Consider the following 21,484-nt stretch of genomic DNA (forward strand, 5'->3'; position numbering starts at 1 on the left):
GTATTCCTTACTACATCGTTATCGTTAGCATCTTCGTGGGGTAACACCAGCTGTGTAACCCGCTCGGGTCACAAAGTGGTCTTCAAACCTTACCCATTTATCAATAACCACTAGGCAAATGGGATTTCCGATTAGCTTTCTTCCATACTGGCCTGCACAAAGACTTCAGTAAATGGTTTCCACAAGAGCTCATTTCATTTCAGTAGAACAACGGGGTCAGTGCCTGAGCAAGGGGTGCCCACGTGTTCAGAGGCCGTATGTGGAAACACTGGGTCTTTCTTCCATTGGTTAATTTTCACACACAAAGTGACATACAGAATTCACTTTTTCCTGCATGCCCAAGGTAAAGGCCAGAGCATAACTGTGCCATGCCAGAATAACCCTGAGGCCTCACCGTGTAAGACACAAGTGACCAGTTCTCTCCCACCAAATGTCTTTGGGGGACCTGTGACTTACCTATTGATTTGATTACTGTCCATTGAGCCTTCCGTGTGGCGTGTTCTCTGTCTACGTGAGTGTTTGAAGAGAAGTCTGCTGCTGATACCTCCTCTGTCCTCAGAACGACCTGGCTTACCCCTAGTCTTCTCTGTCCTATCTGCATGCTTACTTAGGTAAGGAAGGAGGAAATAAGCATATATTTTTATAGTGGTCATAAACTCAGAAAATTCCTTGTATACATTGCTGTTAAAATGCACATACACAGTACAGCATGTCCCAATACCCCAGGGAACAAAAGGTCTTTATTAAGGTTGGGGCTTGAAACCCTGGCACTCCAACCCCCCACCCCCACCCCAGGAGCTCTCCTGACTCACTTTGCCCTCTGCAAAATCATTTCTCAGGCCTTGTCCCCCAAAGAAGTCACATGGCTCCCGACAGGTTAGAAGATGAATATGCAGAACAATGGGTAGAGTTTTTACTGACATCCTATCAATTCTTAACTCTCTATATTTGCTGCAATCTCAGGACCAGCAAATCTGTTTTCAGTTAATGTGATATAGCAAACCTCAGGTCTCCCTCCTTCAGCCGAGGGACATGTGTATGGAGAAACACCCCAATCTGCCCTCCAGTACCCAATGTCTCCTACACACCCTAAGTTAAGCCTCGCAGTCCAGCCACACAGAATCTCCTGAAATCCCCCTCTGTCACAATGCCTGTGAGAATCTGAGTACGCTGCCTGATCCACTTTGAATATCCAGGAGGGTGACACCATTTTCCAGGTGTAACATCAGGACCACGGGGAAAATAAAGAGATGACCAATAAAAACTGTTCAGAAAATACCTGGCATGTTGGCATGTTTGAGAAATAATTTCTCAGTAATAGGTGGCCTGGTATGTATTATATTTTATTTCATGGTAGACTGGGAAAAGAAAATCTGCTGTGAGCAAATCTAACAGAAAATGTTTTCACATTGCCAAAGTCTACTTGACATCCAAGTTGATGAGAAATTGGACTCATATTAATGGCAGGACAAGATAGCAAAGAGGAGCAGAATTATGCCAATGAATTGATAAATCAAGTGATTGAAAACAAAGCTCATAGAATAATCATTCTATCATGAAGACGCAAACATCAGTCGGCTTGGGCAGCAAACATGGACATCCCTGCTGCCGGCACACTTCAGGCAAGGACTGCTATGCTTACAGTGGCAAGAAATTTGACGTGTTTCATTAAATCCATGCTTTGGGAGAGTTTTTTTTTCTGGCTGTATTTTCTCCTCTGAAGAGCAGGACCTCACTCTGTCTCTTTCCACTTGTGACATAACTCAGAAAGAATAATATCACGTCTTAATTTAGAATGAGTGATGTGTGGAGTTGCAGGCCATCCATCTCCGCAGGGCTGGCGGCCCCTTTCAGCACTTCTTATGTTCCAAAACACGCTTAAATTAAACACATATCAGCAGTAAATCTGCCAGTGGCTGTCTTATTTATGACACTACTAGAAGAAACACTGATGCCCTTTTATAAACTGGAGAGCGTGTTCTGATTCTTTCGGAACCGAGATGAAAACTGCTGAAATCTGTGATGGACTCTGATTAGGCACCGAGTTCTACTGCTTTTATGACCTTCAGGACAGTTTACTAAAAGTAAGCTCACACTCCTAAAATACGGGAAAGCATGGTCAGCATAGTACGTTAGAGAAAGACCTCCATTCTTGTGCACCAAACTTGGGAAATACGAAACTAGAGGACTTGAAGATTTGAAGGAAGGGAAAACTGTATGCAGTATAGGATGGTTTAATCAGAGCTCGAGGATCTCACTCAGCTTAGATTTATGATACCTATAAAATTTGGAGGATTTAATCTCCAAAGCCAAAGAGAAACAATACATAGCGTGCTGAAGTGTTTAACCACCAGCCTGCAGCAGGGCAAGCATACACACCACCATCCTGCAGTATCATAAGCTTGTACTCCACCATCCTGCAATAGTTCAAGCATGCAAAACACCAGCCTGCAGTAGGGCAGGCATGTATAACACCAGTCTACAGAAGTGCAAGCATACACCAGCCTGCAATAGGACAAGCATGCAAAACACCAGCCTGCAGTAGTGCAAACAAACACACCACCATCCTGCAGTATCATAAACATGTACACCACCATCCTGCAATAGTTCAAGCTTGCACAATTCCAGCCTCCAATAGTACAAGCATGCAAAACACTAGCCTGCAGCAGTACAGGCATGTAAGACACTGGCCTGCAGTAGTTCAAGCATGCACACCACCATCTTGTCTTGGTGCAAGAAAACACACCACAAGCCTACATTAGTGCAAGCATACACACTACCAGCCTATAGAAGTTCAAGCATCACACCACCATCCTGTAATGTTGCAAGCATCCACACATGACAGCCTGCAGTAGTGCAAGCATGCACACATCAGCCTGCAGTAGTACAAGAAAGTAAATCATGAGTCTGCATTGTGCAAGCATGCACACTACCAGCCTGCAATGGTGCAAGAATGAACACCACCAGCCTAAGGTAGTTCAAGCATGTACACCACCAGCGTGCAATAGTATAAGCATGCACTCATCCGGTCTGTAGTAGTGGAAGCAGGCACAGTGACATCCTGCACCAGTGCAATCAAATATCCTAAAAATCACACATGCACTCACATATAAGAATGCATAGTTGATTCTAGAATTCTTATCCAAAATCTTTGAAAATGATCAAGCAACTTGTCTGCTAGCAATCCTTGTTCCTACTGCTCTTCCTGACAGGGATATTTGAGTCTTAGTGACAGCAGGGATGGGTTCTGCCTTTAAAATAAGAATTCGATTGTGGATTTCTGTGTGTATTCCCCCCTGTGTGCTGGGTAATTTAGAGACAGGCAGCTTGCCTCTTTAATAAATTCAGAATCAGACTGAGACACGACATCACAGAGCTCTGGGGTCCTCACCTTCCTTGGACCTGACAAGAGCCTGTATCAGCATGAGGCTCTCGGAGGAGTCTGCTAGAATGGGTAGGTGTATTTCCCTTGGGGAGTAAATAATTTAGAGTTAAAGAGCAGACGATAGAGACTTTTAAAATGTGGCAACAACTTGTTTGACACTCACCACTGAGAAGTAGGGAAAATTTCTCCTCCCATTAAAACCAAGTGTCTTTGATTTCCTTGATTAATAGGGTTTGGTGGTGGTGCTTTGTAGCTCTTGAGGTCATAAAAGGCCATGAAACTTCTGACTTATTTATTGAAATAGAAACACTTGTAACCCCTAGGCACTTCATAAGAAATATGAGTACTCTAGCTTGTTATGAGAAAATCCAATCCAAAATAAATGAAAGTAATATATTGAAAACATTGTGCACCCTAAGTCTAGTGTAGCATGGTTCACAATAGCTATGATATGAAGGAACCTAGCTGTACATCCACAGGTGAATTAAGTATGGTTAAAGATAAAAATATGGATAAAGAGCCGGGTGGTGGTGGCGCACGCCTTTAATCCCAGCACTCGGGAGGCAGAGGCAGGCGGATCTCTGAGTTCGAGGCCAGCCTGGTCTACAAGAGCTAGTTCCAGGACAGGCTCTAGAAACTACAGGGAAACCCTGTCTCGAAAAACAAAAAAAAAATGGATAAAAATTGTCACACATGCACACACACACACACAAACACACAGACACAGACACAGTGGGGTTTGGGAGCCCAGCATCAAGGTACTAACAAGGTCAGGTTCTCGTAGGGATCTTCTTCTTGGCTTCATGATGACTCTTTCAAGCAACCTAATTACCTTTACAGTCTTCCTCCCCAGACACTATAGAGTTAGGGACCTGGGTTCCAATACAGAGATTGTGGGAAAAATTGGGACGAAGCATTCAGCCACCACACACCGAGTGCATGTGAGGTATCCAGCTTGTGGCAATGAGGTTCCAAGGATTTGATGCAGTCTTCTAGCCTAAGCCGACATTGCACTCCAAATGCATATGCAAATGTACAGGCAAACATAAATTTAAAACTCTTGTGGTGAAAATTGTCATTTTTCTAACCAGACCAGAAAGTGTGTGTTTAGCCTATGTACACACAGGGAAATAATTTTAAAACATTTTACTTATTTTTATTTTGTGGGTATGGGCATTGTGCCTGCATAAATACATGTGCATTGTGTGTGTGTTTTGTGTCTGTGGAAGCTGACAAGGGCAACCGATTCTACAATGTGGGTGCTGGGAGCCAACCCATCTTTTGCAAGAGTAGCAAGTGTTCTTATGCACTAAGCCATCCCTGAAGCCCCAGAGGAAAAAATATTTAAGGGAAAAATATTTATTAGAGGGAATCCTTCAGGAGGATACAAAATGATTCTAAGAATCGTAGGGACATAGGACAAAACAGAAAATATTGGGTGCACGTTTAATCCAAAGAACATGGACTGTATTTGAAAATAGTAATAACTTGAAGCTGTTTAAATTCCTAAAGAATTAAGAAAGAATACATCTGAAGGTAAGAAATAAAAAATCATTAAAAGTGTTCAAAGATATTTCATAGTATTTTGGAAATTGGAAAATTCAAGTATACTCTAAGAGGTGGTTTATATCAGATTTCTAATGGGTAAAGAATGCCTTGTATGACCACTGGGTATTTTAAAGCTGCTGTCCCTTATTGTCATTTGTTACTACAGAGACCTTTAAGGTAAGAAGTGGATACATGGAGCTTTTAAAAATCAGACATTAAAACAATATTTTTAACACAAAATATCTATGAAATCAAATATAAAGTTTAAATGTTATTAATCTTCATGAAATGTAAGAGATGTTCCTTAATTAAAAATAAATGGAAATGTGGGAACAAAAGCACCAAACAGAGTGTCTAACATGTCATGACCCTGCTGGGAGAAGAAGCAGACTTTCAGGCAAGGGGTATGAGCAATAAAGAGGAACGTTTTATAATGACCAAGAGCTAATTTCACTGGAAAGGCAAGGCAATTCTGCAATATATCATGCACACCTCATTAACACGAGCCCAAAATAGAAACAAAGCATTGAGAACTGAAAGGGAACAGACATCCACTTCTACAGCGTGGGGGTGGGGGTGTCTAAAGCAACTGCCTCATTAACAGATAGAGGAGACGCATGGGCCAGTCAGTACCTGGTCTCCATGTTCAGCAAAATGGGCCCTGGTGGCCAGTGCAGAGCCATGGAGGAACATCTGCCAAACTGACCATATGCTAAGCCAGGGAGCAAGTCGTTCTGAAGTTCAAAGCCGCTGCAATTCAAGCTGAAATCTCGGACCATAGGGGAGTCACATTAGAAATTAGTTGTAGAAAACAATACCTAGTCACTCCCTCAAATGTTTGGTAATTAAGGAGTGCAAAGTAATGAGTGCAAGAGGGATTGCAATGACAAAGAAAGAAACCACGTGGAAAGCAGAAACTGTCCTGTTGAGAGTGAGGTTTCTTGAACACTGCACGTGACAGCAGGGGCAGCATGTGTGGAGATGCCCACGGAGACCAGAGCTTATCAGATCTTCCCAGAACTGGAGTTTTACAGTGATGTCTGTGCTGGACACCAAAACAGGTCTCTCCTCTGGAAAAGCAGCGAGTGCTCTTAAGTACCGGGCCATCTCTCTGACCCCCTCCTTTTCCTAATGACTGCATTTGGACTGGGCTGAGATGGGCTCCCAACGTCTAGATTTGCATTTCTCTGGTGAATAAGGATATTGAGTACTGTTTCACGCGTTTATTGGTGGTTTGCCTTTCATCTCTTGAGAACAGTTTGTTTGTTTTATTACTGCATTCATCGGCACGGTTGCTTGGTTTCTCAACGTCTGACTTCTTTGAAGGGTCTAGATATTAGTTCTCTGTCAGATTGTAGCCCGCAAGGATTCCCTCCTGCCCTGAAGGATGCCCTTTCCCTCTGCAATGGCCTTTGTTACACAGAAACTTTTTAATTTTATGTAATCCCACCTGTCAATTGTTAGTTTTATTTCCTGAAGTATTGCATTCCTTGTAGGAAAATCCTTGCCTACTCCCGTGCCTTAAAGGGTTTTTCTTGAGAACTTTCAGAGTTCCTGGACTTAAATTAAAGTCTTTGATCAATTCTGAATCACTTTTTCATTTAGGAAGGGAGACAAGAGGCTTCATTCCATCCTGTACATGTGGAAACCAGTTTGGTCAGCACTCTTGGTTAGCAGGGGCCTTTTCTCTAGCTGTATTTTAGACAGCTTTGCCACAAGTCAGGAGTCTGTAACTATGGGAGCTGAGTTTGGAGCCCTCTCCTCTAGTCCACTGGTTCATGCGATTGCTCTTATGCCTGTGGCCTGCTGGTTTTGTGACTCGGACGGCAATGCTGCTTGAGGTCCTCTAAGAAAACTTCAAGCAAGCCCTGTTTGTGTTGGGATCACATCGGCTAACACATATTGATCCATGCAAGGAGGCTAAGAGAAGAAAAGAGCACGACCTTTACTGGAGTGGATGGAATTCTTAGATTTCTGTCTGTTTTAGTTAAGGAAGCATTTTAAGTCTCCCTGACCTTACCTCCCATTTGTAGTGAAATAAACCCCAGTACCAATGTGTTAATAATGTTTACATTTAAATGTCACCATCATTGAAGGCAGAGTCAGCCGTCTATCACAGTAGGAAGATAAGAAGTATAAAATGGCAGACTGTGTCCTGTAAACAATGTGCCACGAACATACATCTGAGCCTCTTGTGTTTCAGGTGCTCCGAGTGCTTAGCCTGTTGACGGTGGCTACTTTGCCCGGTGCATGCAAAGGTCTTACTTTCTGGCAATGCCTACAAAAGTTTAAAGGTGTTACTGGGGCGCGCGCGGGGAGGAGGGGTATGAGACATCAATCTACAAAGAAAATCTGGAGGTTTTCACTGTAATCTTTTATAATTTCAGAGCTAGGTCTAGATTTTCAGAAGGTTGTATTATTCCGGTGTACCCTCTTCACTTCTAAACCAACGGCTCTCCCTTGTTGGACCAAAGTGTTCACGACATTCTCAGCATCAGTAATTTGAAGGTTGAGCAACTTATTCATTGAGAGAATATAAAATTCGAAGAGAAAGACTGATTTAATGAAGTTCTATAAGTGTGCAGTTACTGAAGAATTATATATATAATATAATATAATATATATGATATATATATATAATTATATATAATGTATAATGTATAATACACACACACACACACACACACACACACACACACACACACATTCATTCTCAAGATCTTGGTCTCCCTTGACAGTTTACAGTGGATGCCAGGCTGTTACTGAGGAGGCTGCATGACAGAAGAGATTTTACGCTAGGAAGAAAGAGGCTCATGTTAAACTAACGATATTATTGATTGGAATGGAGGTGAGAAAACTTCTTCCATCACATTCCAGAGAGATACGTGCAGACCTCCTGGATGACTGCTATTCCCTGTGGAGCCACAGACTTGGAGGTCATCAATTCAAACCCAGTTACTGTGTCTTTTTAGGGGAAAGTTAGGTGACATCAAGTTTCCTCCTCCTGTTATAAGGAGGTCAAAAGTATATTAGAGGAAAGGAAAGAAATGGGGTAGATTTTAAACAGAGAATTTCAGGGCATCCCTAGGCCATACTTCAAAATGCCAGGAGACTCTACAAGTCAATTGTAAAAATGGGATTTTCTAGGTCTCTTTCATATTTCTTTACCCCAAAGACATCCACTTAAGTATTTGACTACTTTTTTGGGGGAATATATATATATATATATATATATATATATAATTTAGAAAATATATATAGTAAATTATTAAAAATGTATTGCTATGCTCTTCTAACCATCCTATGTGCCAGATGAAGCTGGGAGCTTTTCCTTTGGTCCTCTTTCCACTAACGTATACCTTTTCCACATCTTGCTAAACATAAATTCTTGTTAGATCTTAAAAAAATAGATTATGGCTTCATTAAGGTGAAGTGACAAACAAAACATAACTATTGTGTTCAGTGTGACATAATGACATTATAATTGAGCTAATTTACATATTTGTCATTGGTTTCACATATATACTTTGCTGTGAGACAATGGCCTTTTTATTCTGTAACTTGTATTATTTTTAATAAAATGATGATTGGCCAGTAGCCAGGCAGGAAGTATAGGCGGGGTGGCAGCAATCAACCGTGAAGTAGAGGTGGGCGACGGGAATTCTGGGAAGAGGAAAGTTTCAGTCTGCAGTTGTCACCCAGACACAGAGTACACAAGATGTGACTGCCTCGTCAAAAAAGGTACCAAGCCACATGGCTAACATAGACAAGAATAATGGGCTAATATAAGATGTAAGAAAGAATTAATAAAAAGCCTGAGCTAATAGACAAATCAGTTTATAATTAATGTAGACCTCTGTGTGATTCTTTGGGACTTAACGGCTGTGGGACCAGGAGGGACAGAAACCCCTGTCAACATATACTGGTCATCTAAATTTCTTCTTTAAAAAAACAATAATTATTTGAGTTTTGGCTTATTTTTAACTTGGTGTATCTATTGGTCACTTAAGAAGTTGATTGAGATCCTTTCTGATATTAGCCTCTAGTCTCTCATTAGCTATATGATTAGCAAATTCCTTCTTCTATGTCAAAGAATGCCTTCTTTCTCTCAGCTATTTTAATTTGGTATGATTTCCTTTTCTAATTTTAATTCTTTCCCCTTTATGCATCACAAATTCTAATTGGTCTTAATAATAAAATCCCAGAGTCAAATATTAGGGGGTTAAAGTTGAAAGTTCAGAGAAGCAGAGCAGCCAGTCACTAGCATTCTTACTTCTACAAAATCCTCTCAAACCAAAAAGGGTGCGCTCCTGTTGCTGCCCACCTTAGATTCCTCTCTCTGCCCAGTCACATCACTTTCTGTCTCCACCTCCCTAGTGCTGTGATTCAAAGGTGTGTGCCATTACCGCCTCGCCTCTGTGGTTAACTAGCGGCTTAGGTCTGCACTCTCATCTCCAGGCAAGCTTCATAAGTTACAGCACAAACAAAATATCACCGTACCTCCACATTGAGATTATATTAAAATGCATTAAGATGTTAACTACGTGTTCTAGTAATTTTTCAGCGCTGAATCTTAAAGAATAAGTCCATTCCATTTTGAGTTGATTTTTACTATTTGTGTGTAAGCTTTGTTTTGTTTTTTTTTGTCTGTTGTTTTCATTTTTCAAGACTTGGTTTCTCTGTGTAGGCCTGACTGTCCTGAAACTGGCTCTATAGATCAGGTTGGCCTCTAACTCAGAGATTTGCCTCTCTCTGTCTCAGAATTGCTGGCATTATAGGCATCTGCCAGCACAGCCCAATTCTTCTTCCTCTTTTACATTTGCTATATTACTTTTAACTTATACAGGTGGGTGTGTCTGTATTCTAGTATGTGCACAGGAATTCAGGTGCCTGCAGAGGAGAGAGATGCTGGGTTCCCCAGAGCTGGAGGTGACATGGCTGTGAGTCTCCCCATGACTTGGGTAAAAAGAAATGTAACTGTCTTGTAGAAGAACACCAAATACTCCTAACCACTGAGCCATCTCTGCAGTCCACACTTCCGATGGTTTCAAGGTTCCAGTCCTCTCCCTCTACGTGTACATCGATAGTTTTCTCCACATAGTGTATTGATAGGACAGCCTTTCTTCGTGTGTTTCTGGAGCCTTGATTCAGGCAGCACTACCTTTTGGCCTCTCCTTGTATGTGGAATGTTGCTTTCCTTCTGGTGTTGACCACATTCTTCCTCTTGATTTCTGAGAGTTTGGTCTTAAACTATCTGAGTTAGCATCTCTTTCTGTTTAAGATACTTTTTTTTTATAGGAATTCTCTTTTTCCTCTCCTGATTAGTTTTCTGCCACTATTCCTGGAAATAGGCTGTTTTTTTCTCTTTCTTTTTAGACTTCCACTATGCATGTCTGGATGCACACCATAGCATTGCTGAAGAACTATACGCTCTCTTCTCTTTTTCATTGTTTTTTTTCTTTCCTTTTTCTCCTCTGACTAGTTGGTTTCAAATAACTTGTCTTTGAACTTGAAGAATTTTTCACATCAGCTCCTGAATCTCTCTGCAAAGTTGTCTGTTTCAGTCAACATGCTCCTTGAGTTCCTTCATTTCTATTTGGCTCTTGGGTTTCTGGGGTGAGCTTTTGGTACTTTGAGTTTAGTTTTTGTTTTACTTTTTGGTGGTTCATATCTCTTGTTAGGTGACTCTCAGCTTCATTGAGGTTTTTATCAGGGAGCATGTAGATGTTCGTTTCTTTAGTGTCTGGTTGGAGATTTTATCTTGTTGCTTTTGGAGCATCACAGTCTGTGGTCATCTGTGGTTCTTGTGGCTTTGTGATGATACATGTATATTAATAGAAATAACACCTCTTCTGGGATTTAGGAATGACTTATAAGTGTGAAGTCCTTAATTCTTCAGCCTGCCCAAGTATTCCAGGATAGGCAGCTAGCTGGTTAGATCATCATGAGTATTTCTGCTAGTATTTATGCAGGCAGTACAAAAACAGACTTGGTGCCTGGGTCCCCGAGTGTCCATAGTCCGTGTCTTCTTAGGACCATGTCTGAAATCCAAGCCAACTGGTGTAGGATTAGACCTTGGGTCTACATGAACAGGCCTGATGTCCTGATCTATAATGCGGTAATGGGTGTTAGAATTTGGATCTCCAAAAGTCAGCCTGGAATCATGGCCTATAATAACTGACATGCATCTTCAAGTTAGTTTAGGAGCTTGGTGTATTGGTTCAACTTGAAATTCAGCTAATGGAGACATCCTGGCTTTAGGGTTGGACTAAAATAAAAATTGTTGGGAGTAGGACTAGAAATCCTGGTGATGACGGAGCCTCAATCTCTGAACCTCCTCTGGCCTTTGGGTTTGAACCTGAAGTTTGGAGAAGATGGCCTGGCACGGGGGCAGGATGGGAACTCAGGAGCACAAGGGCTTGCCGGATGATGCTGCCACTGAGGTCCATTGTGAAAAGGAGGTTGCCCCCATTTTGCATTTCTACATGGAGAGTCTCTCTCCTATGTTGTACTGACTGTGACTGGGGTTTGGGGTGGCTTATTCTCCCCACTCTATGAAATATGAAATTGTCCTCCCTGACTTCCTCGCTGCACTTCCCGTTAGTGCAGCACTCCACTCTGATGTGATAACAGCTCCCCTGGAGCCCTAAGATTTTGAGAAGGTATTTTCTGGTATGAATGGTTGTTCAGATTGATATTTCTGTGAGGGAATGAGCATATGGAATTACCATTGTTCCATCCTGAATGTCACTTGAGTATTTTCTTTGTACATGCTGTGATACGCACTTGCATTTTGTGGTTTTTAGAGATTAATATGTATGAAGGTATTTATGAAAATTGCATATGATTTCATATACTCCCTTCTTCATGAACAGTGTCATTATAATCTATCTCTTCTGCCTTTAAGGAAAAGACAAACAATTTTCTCCATCCTGTATAATTTCTAAAACACTTCAGTAATCATAAGTTTAGTCACGTAGCAAACACTTATTAAAAATCTACTGTAGAACTAGGAATGGTGGTGCATGCCTATAATCCCAGCACCCAGTAGGCTGAGTTAGGAAGATCATAAGTTCAAGACTGGCCTTCATGGCCTCTGTCTCAGAACAGGAAAATAAGGACAACAATCTAATATACACAAAGGGCTATTACCTGAACCTGTGAAGTCTATGAAGACCTTTCCAAAACATATGCAATAAAGGACCAAATCAAGCCATGTTTCTGAGGCAAGCAGGCTTAAATGCTAGCAGAAAGGGAGCAAAAATGATGTCCTAGATTAGAAGACAGAAATACTTCAGGCTAGAGGGACCCAGTGTCTATGGTAAATACAGCTTTTCAGCAAGGCTTTGAGGAGTCTTAGGTGGCAAAGTGTAAAAATGACTACACTATGATGGAGAGTTAATTTCATTCACAGCAGGTTATGCAAAATAACGACCATGAAGGCTCTTAGCTACGAAGGAAGAGGAGGCGGGTCATCCAGCCAGGGTGTTGGATTGGCAAGGCTCTGTCAGGCACAAAATTTTCTTTCCCAACATCTTGCTTGCTTGAACCTAAAAGTTTTCAGGAGGTTTTAGGATTAAGTGGAATGTAAGCATTCTGATAGACCAGGGAACAGCTGCAGAATAGCTCCATTGTGAACGCAGAGGAAATGAACACCCGAGAATGTTCCGGACAACGTTTCCAGTTGTTATCTTTATCTTGTTAAAATTTCCCCACATCTCCTGGATAGCTCAATAGATATCATTTTGTGGTGAGGGGTTCACATTCATGAGTTCAGTTGTGGAAATATCATGGTTCTTGGAAGGCTTGCTTTGGAGCCGAGAGAGTTAGAATCCAGCAATTTTGAGAGTACAGGGAAAAGGAAAAGACATCAACATTTTATATCCTACAAAGGTCCCACGGAGCTGCTTGTCAGAGTAGCTCCAGAAGGTTTGGTGTAGCAGTCGGAGAGCATGTGTTATGATGTCAAACTTGCCTGATATACCATTGCACAAGAACGAATAGGATGTGGAGGTAACACAGGCTCCTGAGGAACAACTTAGAAGAGAGAAGCCATGACAGATAACAGCTGTGGAGAGCCAGGCATGGTGCTCTAGACTTTTACCTCATCTGTCTCAATCTCAGTGATTTTCTGAAGGCGGTCTAGACATTCCCCCAGAGGGAACTATGGAGAACAAGTCCCAGGATGCTCTTAAGAGGTCCAAGTGTTTCATCACTGACTCCTGTAAACCGTCCCAGTGACCACCATTTCTGATAGGAGCGGGACAGATTGACTGTCTACTACAGTGTTCAAAGGTCTGGTAGAGAAAACTGATCTTTCTGTGGCTGCATGATCAACAGCTAGAAGGATTATTTCTACTTTGCTGATATATCACAGACTGTGTATGTGCACACATGTGTGCATATTTGCATATGTATATACATGTGCATATGTGTGTGTGCATGTAGGTATACTTATGCACGTATATATGCACGTGTGCATATGTGTATGTTTATGATCATATGTGTGTTTGTGTCCACGTGTGTGTATGTATATGTGTGTATGTATCATATCTGTGTTTGTAGGATGTAAAGAGGACTGAGAATGTATGAATCAACATTAGCACCTAGAAAAATTGGGAGAGAAGCAGATTTTCACAAAATATTAACTGGTTACAAAGGATGTCTCATTTTGGGTTGATTTGATTAGCCATAATCTTTGAATCTAATTTCTCAGGTAATGTTTCTTTCGTCACTTTCCAGGGTAGCAAGCTGATTAACATCTCATTTACATTTTTATTAGCCCATAAAGCTTTGCTGGCTTGTGTCCTTCTATGTCAGGCCCAAAGCAATACTTACTGTCTAATAGTAGCTAATGCAGGCCATGTCAAAGGTCTCAGTGAACGCTAGGGCTCTCTCATTTCATGTCTTACAAATGTTAAATGCTTGAAGCTTTGCTGGTGGGAGTGTAAAATAAGCCGATTATGAGGTATAACCTATTATCCTGTCTCAATCTCCAGACCAAATGCCTAGACAGCAAGACGTGGACCCTACCTTTAATAAAGGAAGATGCTGAAGCATGGGACGCAATAATTGGGAACACAGACTCTCTGGTTTCAAGTTATGAGAAAAGCACTTTTGAATGCTGCAGAAGATGTAGTGTTCCTAAATTGGGTGTTAGCTATTTAAGACGGTATGTTCAATAAAGGTCTATCTTCACAAGCTGACCCAGTGAGTGCTGGCTCAAAGCACACACAGAAATGTGTACAATTAATTCTGGTTTATGGGGATCACACAACTGATGAGACTCAGTGGTGTGATATTTAAGAATAGCTTGTATGTGAGAACAGAGTTCACTGCCCATGCTGGTCTCTATCTGAATTATCCTGGTCTAGAGGGTTCAAATTTCATGGAGAAATTTAGGATTTATTTCTTGATCTGAACTTTTTTAAAGAAAAAATTAGCAGTCCATACTAGTACCCCATGAAATAACATTATTTGGGTCCATTTTAGTGTCTGTATGAGAAAGACTCTTCTTAAAATACCCACGTAAGATGAATTCTCGTATTTGATAAGGTGATTGCTAGGGTCTGAACTGTGATCACCTCAAACTTGTATCTTGAAGCCCTAACCTCTCATACTCTAAGGTTTGACTGTACTTAGAAATTATATATTTAACAAGTAATTGTATGAGTACAATGTGATTATGAAGTGAGCTCTGACCCACTGACTATTGTTCTCAGGAGATGAGGAACCTGGGACAGAGACAGATAGTGCAGAGGCCAATGCAGATATAAGATTATAGCCACACTGATGATAAATCCCCCACCTATACACCACGCATGAAAAACCCAAAGTTTCCTACCCCGTGGCCGGGCAAGTAAAGGTACTGCCCCCAGCACTCATTCCATCTGATGTCTCTTTTGGATCTCACCAATCCTAATAAATTCCAGGGCAGTGTCTCATAAATTTGAATGTTTGGGAAGTACCTAAGATAAAAGGGTCAGCAAGACAGATTGACATCTGAGGAATATGGATCTTACTTCGAGAGGAATGAGCACGCTCTGAACTGAGATTGTCAGGACCTGGACCAGGCTCTGTGGCTAGGCTGAAGCAACACTGACTTGTGCAGTACGGTTTTGCACAACAGAGGTGTTAAATCTGCAAGGCATAATCAGAGACATATCACGGTCTTAAAGAGACACCAGGGTACCATAAAGCCTTATTGTGAAGATTCAGATCTGCATAAACAGACTGCATTTCTGGCATGTGCTCTGCTTCTGCCTGTCATGTCCCAAGCTTGCATTTCTGTCAGGTAAGATGACAGAGCCATTTCTTGGACTGAGAAAAGGGTAGTTAGCCTCCACGAGGCTAATTACTAATTGACTAATTACTAAACTTCATCGTCTCCGATGACTTGCCAGGTTTCTCTGTGTTTCTGATTTCTTTAGTTTGTTTTGTCTGATAAAAATGAGGAGAAAGCCTCAAAGGAGGCTTATGTTTGTATATTTGGTACAAGGTTACTGAAAGGTCTTCGGTTGTGAATCAAGAGAGACATGGAGGCAGAATGTCCTTTGTGGTAACAGATTAATTAGTTGTTATTAATACTGTGTTAAGAGAGCATAGTGAGGGCTCAGAAGAGAGTTCAGTCCCATGAGACGAAGTAAGGGTCCCTTCTTAGGAGTCGCGGAGAGAGGAGGTGGCAAGCTTCCCTCTGATTCCTGGGTGGCAGGTGAGTCTGGGAGCCAGGGCCAGTAAACTTCCTTGAGAAGTGAGCATTAGGTGCCTTCTGCTCTCCTGGGATGAGGGTACCTATCAGGAGGTTATAGATGGATTCTCAGACTAGCTGTCAGTGGGCATCTTGTTATTTCCTCCACAGCTGTGGAAGAGGGAGGAAGAGGTTGCAGCAGGTGGGTGTGGCCCCATCAGCCTCCGTCTCAAACCTCACAGCTATCCCTTCAGCGTGTTAATTTTTAAATTGTTTTATTATTTGTTTGGATTTCAAATAAAGTTCACAAGATGCTGAAGGCAGCGATGGTCCTGTTACACTATAAATTTATCAGCGCAAAGGAGAACTTATGAGCAAGGTGGAGAGATAGACGTACATTGCAATTTAAGATCTCTGTTGTCTAGGACTCTGGGGAGAAAACTAAACCCATTACAAGAGAAATAACACAGAGAGCACTGGGAGCTTTGTGGTAAACAAAAGTCTCTACGGAAACCCTGGGATGACTTAGGTAAGAATGGATTGAGAAACCATCAACTACATTTCCTTGAAACCAGAAGTGAATTCCAAAATAACTGGAAGCTCTTCTGAGCTTTGCTTGGGGGAAAGTGCAGGACAGAAGACCTTCAGTGTGAATGTGATGTCCTCCCCTCCCCTCACGGGTCACTCTGTACCTATGATTTTCTTTGAAAAGCAAGGCCCAATCGTCACATCGTATATGGGATCCTGACTGCCATCTTCTTTTCTTTGCTATTGCATAGTAGCTGCTACTGGTGACTGATCAGTCTACTGATAGATGCAGAAAGAACCGCAGGGGAAAGAGTTTGACAACGTTCTGTAGAGCTGAATGATTAGGGACAGAGCACTGCCTCTCTCTCTCTCTCTCTCTCTCTCTCTCTCTCTCTCTCTCTTTCTCTCTTTCTCTCTCTCTTTCTCTGTGTGTGTGTGTCTGTGTGTGTGTTCTTATGTGTGTGCATCCATGTACATATGTATCTATTTATGTATGTGTGTTGGTGTGTGTGTGTATATATATATGTATGTATGTGTGCCTGTGTTTTTTTTGTTAGTGTGTATCTCTCTCTCTGTGTATATGTGTGGGAGTCTCTCACAATGTGTGTGTGTGTGTGTGTGTGTGTGTATTATATATCACTTGGTCCTTTTACTCAGACAGTTAAGGACCAGGTAAATTTCTCTTTGTTTCAGTCAATAATGCTTAAATTGTTGGTGTAGTGATTCTTGAGCTTCATTTGTAAATTTCTCTTTGATTCAGTCAACAATGTCTTAATCATTGGTGTAGTGATTCTTGAACTTCATTTTTTAGCTGTCTGAACACATTTTGTGTTTTGTGAAAATAAGTCCTGTTTTAATAATAAGTATGAGTCACTGTAGAATACTCTCCCATTTAGTTACCTGCCTTTGAAATTGGGTATATGAATGACAATTATTGAAAAGAAGCTGTGTCCAGCTGTGTCCAAAAAGAATACTGTTAAAAAGTCTGTGTCTGCAGAACAACTGGAATTCCAGGACTGTAAAGAGGTTGGAATTTTGTTCCTTTAGAGAGTAATTACCTTGGGTGACTGTTAGCCCCCTGGAAAGCTGGTCCTTGTCCCACTCTGCCCTAACATCCAATAATAAGAAATAAAACTTCTAAGAGCCTATTAACTCTGCAGAACACTAAGGTGATCATCAGATAGCGTCTTGGGCTTGAAGAATTGCTGCCCTGATCTCAGTGTGTTTGTCTCGCTGCTGTACCCACCAATTCCTTTACAACTTAACTTGATCGATTAATTCCTTTGTTTTATAAAACTATAGAAACTGATCCAGTGTTGGAATGTGGAATTTGGGGTGACTTAAATGTGTGTTCCTGGGCCATGGTCACAAAATGGCTCCACCATAAATTGTTTCTTCTTCCCCTTAAGGTGAGAGCTATGATTTGACTGTGACCAGACCGAAGCTCACCTGGTTAACGTCTACATTATCTGAATTCCCCGCACAGTGGTCTTCATTCAAGTTTCTAATCCTTAGTTTCTTCATTGTGCAAACTGAGACTGACATTAGCTATTCTCAGAAGAGACTGAAGAGCACATTACAGACACAACAGAAAAATAGCAAACCTAAGCTATCTCTTCTATTTTCCATGCTCAAGAGATTGTGTGATGGATGTCCATTCCTGTACCCAAAGAGAAGAGGGTTCAATGCATGTTTATTGATTGTTTGGGCCTTGAACGAATCAATATATGCATATGAGGTGATAGATGGATAAATCAGAGAAATATTGGAGCCAAAGACAACCGATATTTTCTTCCTTTTTACAGCACAGTAAATTCACATCTGAGCCTCAGCTTGCAGTCCACATGTCTGAGAACCCACAGCCTGTGCCATCATCCATTATTGAAGTAGACAGCTGCCCAAGTCAATGGAAATTTCATTGTAAAATTGTATAACGGAATCCACAATTACAGGAGGCCAAACACACCAGAGGCATTAATGGAAGGTCTGAATTTGATATGTGGAGACAGAGAGCCCTGTCAGGCTCAGCATCAGACATTGTTTCACAGAGGAGGCAGACAATAAAGGCCTTCACTACCAATGAATGGCCTCTCATAATCCAGTGCCATTGCCTTGCCCACTGCCTCAAGAGTAAAATGGAGCAGTGTGTACTTACCTGCACCTGGCTTAGTAAAGAAACTCTGTTACCCATGGCACTCAGCACCATGTCAGTTTTCCTCATGGTGGGGACAGCTGTCTTTCCCCGCTCCCTCGCACATCAGGGGGCCCTCTGACTTAAAGATCCTCTTCAAACTCATTCTTCTATACCTCAGCCTAACTCAGCTTTCAGGTATTGTTATTATTTCTACTACAATTTCTTCACATAAAATTTTGAAAAAAAATATATAGTAAAAGGAAACTTCTCCATCAGTTAATTGCCAGTTTAAACGTTAGCATTCCTTATTCACAGGAGGTGAGTTCTGTGGCACCCGTGGGCTGTATTGAAATTTATGCACATGGCTTTTCTAGATAGCCATGCCTATGGTAAGGTTTGCTTTACCTTATAAATTAAGTGCAGTGAGTAATTAGAAAATACAATAGATAGAGCAGTTACAGCAATACACTATAATAAAGCTTCGTCTAACCCTAAGGATTATTTCTAGAATTTCTCAGGTAATGTTTCCTAACCACAGCTGACTGTGGCTAACTAAAAACTCAGGAAGGGAAGCCACACCAAAGGAGAGGCCATGACATGAATCCTGCACTCTTCCATTGGAAACTCGTCCCCAAACCAGCACAGTGGAGCAGCTGACTCTTTCGTGCAGCCCGAGAGCAGAACACATTGAAAATAGTCACTGCAACGGTACTTCTGGAAAGCTACAAAACTTTGTATTTTTAAAATATACTTTAAAAATGTTTATTTATGTATGTCTGTGTGAGCAAATGGCACATGAGTCCAGTTGCCCAGGTCATATGTGTGGGCCCTAGGGTATCAGATCCCCTGGAGCTGGAGTTATAGGAGGTTGTGAACTGTTTGATGTGGCTGCCAGGAATAGAACTCAGGTCCTCTTTGCTGAGCCACCTTTCCCGCTCAAAAATTTACAACTGAAGATAGTGAATTTAGGGTTTTTGCTTTGTTTTTGTTTTTGTTTGTAAATAGCATTTTACTTCCCTGTTGTTTGACCTAATCAATAACTCAATTAGTATGTAAGAAGAGAACAAAGATACTATGTCTGAACCTTTTTCATGAACAGCCAGTTAATGACCATAGGATTCATTAAAGTCTGTACCCTGGGTAAGGAGGAACATTGAGTAATAATACACCAAGAAATTACCATGGGTAGAAACCTTCTGCAATATTTTCAGTAGAGTTTGCCCAGAGTGGTGACATCAGTGCAAAGTTCTCTCTGTGTCCAATTCATAGCCCCAGAAAACAGACTATGAAGACGCTGTGAGGGGGCGGCCTGCTGAGCACCCCTTGCAAATAGGGGAGGGCATCATCATTCACCAGTTCTTCCACTCAGATATCTTAATATTTATAGCTCTAGCTGAATTTCTTTTTGTATGGGGAGAAGAAAATGCATTGTAGTGAATTTATTGAGATTTTTGTCTCCCCATATGTAGTGCAAATCGACTCTGTATGTTTACAGCCTCTCTAGATCCCTGGGTTAATTTTGTAGTGAGTAAGGTCTTATAGTAAAGAGAAGGATAGCACAAAGGAAACACCTTTGTTCTTGACAAGAGACTGTTAAATGCGAGAACCTATAGAGTGGTGTTTTAGGAGATACGGCTCAAGTGTATTCCACAGATATTATATATTACTTTATTTGTGAACTCTGTTCACACTTGGTTGAGGGATTGTGCACTCCTGGAAAAAAGTGCAGTGTAATTCAGAATATGATAATTTTCATAAACAATTATTTACTAAGGAGGTGGAAAGCATCTTTTATTACTTTAAAGAGCTTCACGGTCTGGTACATCTTAGTAGATGATGAAAGCAATAGGACTTTGAAAACAGTGACTGAGACTCAGGAAAGATCTTTAACCAACGGGTCTGTAATCGTGAGGCAGTTTCTCTCAGGAGACACGATATTGAACTTAGCAGGGACACTAAGAACTACTCTTGACTATTTGTAAAGCTAACCAGATATTGTCATGGTAGTCTGTTTAAAATTTAAAACATTGACAAAGTTAAGACAAGATCCGGACATGTCCTCATGGCTTTATCTGATGCTGCAATCAGCACACCCCACTGTGGTTGCTGTGGCTCCTCTTGCTGCTCTGGGCCTTTGTGTGTTAGCTCTCTAGCCTGTGCTCCTCCACCGTCAAGCCTGTCTTCTTCACACCGGGCTCTGTCAGCATCTCTGTCCTTCAGACTCTTTGATATAGATCTTACGTACATGGTCCCTATTTCTCCATACTATCATTCTATAGCACTCCCTGGTAATTGAAATGCTAGACTATTTTCTCTTCTTCACTGTCTGGCTTCTTGTTTCTAACTCTGCTGCACTGAAATGGAGATGTTGTCTGCTGTCTTAGCCCTGCCAGCTCAGCACTCAGAGCAGAGTCTGGGGTATAATTTGTGTTTAATAAATGTTTCTTCAAATAATGAATAAGCGGGTAGAGTACAGAACAGACTTGCATCTCTCTTCACTCTGTAGGAAGCAATCTTCAGAGTATTCTGTGTGGAAAACTTAATTAAACCCTGTGAGGAGCCTATACTTATTTTTTTCAGGAGTTGAACCCAAGACCTTGCGTGTGTAAGGCAATACTCAACCACTGAGGTATATCCCAACCCCTCTATTACTGTTTTCCAAATAAAGAAAGAAGGTCATGAGCATCAGTCAGTAACTTCCTTGGAGCTAGAAGAGAAAGCTGTGGAGGCTGAGCTGCCTGAATCCAAAGCATTTACTCCCAATCATAGCACAACCCCTCTTACACCCAGACATCTTAATATTAATTGATGTTTGAGAACATGTTATATAATGAGCTGAACTCAGTAGAAAATCACATTTATGCAGCTAAATTTTACTGTCAGAGTAAATGACAGCAAATGAGTATGTTCAGTAGTTAAATAAAAAGTAAAACAGCTCCTTGGATCTGAAGACCCAGCATTTCACACAACCAAGAAGACAGACATTTTTTTCCTTCCCGGGTGAGAGAGGCAAGACTCACCTCTGGGTGACCAGCTATGGCAGCAATGTGAAGGGCTGTGAGGCCACCGTAGCCCACTTGCTGGACATCGGCTCCGCTGTGTAAGAGGGACGTGATCAGTTCCGGGTTATCCTGTAATGAGATAAAACTGGAGTGTTTTCTTCCACTAACAGCAGGTGGGGAAGCTGTGCTAGTTCTTTGGT

General features: G+C 41.4%; 1 protein-coding gene across 1 annotated transcript in view; it reads right to left on the reverse strand.

Moving 5' to 3' along the window:
- Window positions 1-21,484, reverse strand: part of LOC119800707 (serine/threonine-protein kinase TNNI3K) — a 227,596-nt gene that overhangs the window by 185,328 nt on the left and 20,784 nt on the right. Inside the window, exon 5 of the mRNA XM_038310871.1 lies at window positions 21,303-21,413. Coding sequence (XP_038166799.1) covers window positions 21,303-21,413 — 111 coding nt within the window. The remainder of the gene's footprint in view (window positions 1-21,302; window positions 21,414-21,484) is intronic.

This window comes from Arvicola amphibius, chromosome 14 (genome assembly GCF_903992535.2).
Source record: "Arvicola amphibius chromosome 14, mArvAmp1.2, whole genome shotgun sequence".
Classification (NCBI taxonomy): domain Eukaryota; kingdom Metazoa; phylum Chordata; class Mammalia; order Rodentia; family Cricetidae; genus Arvicola; species Arvicola amphibius.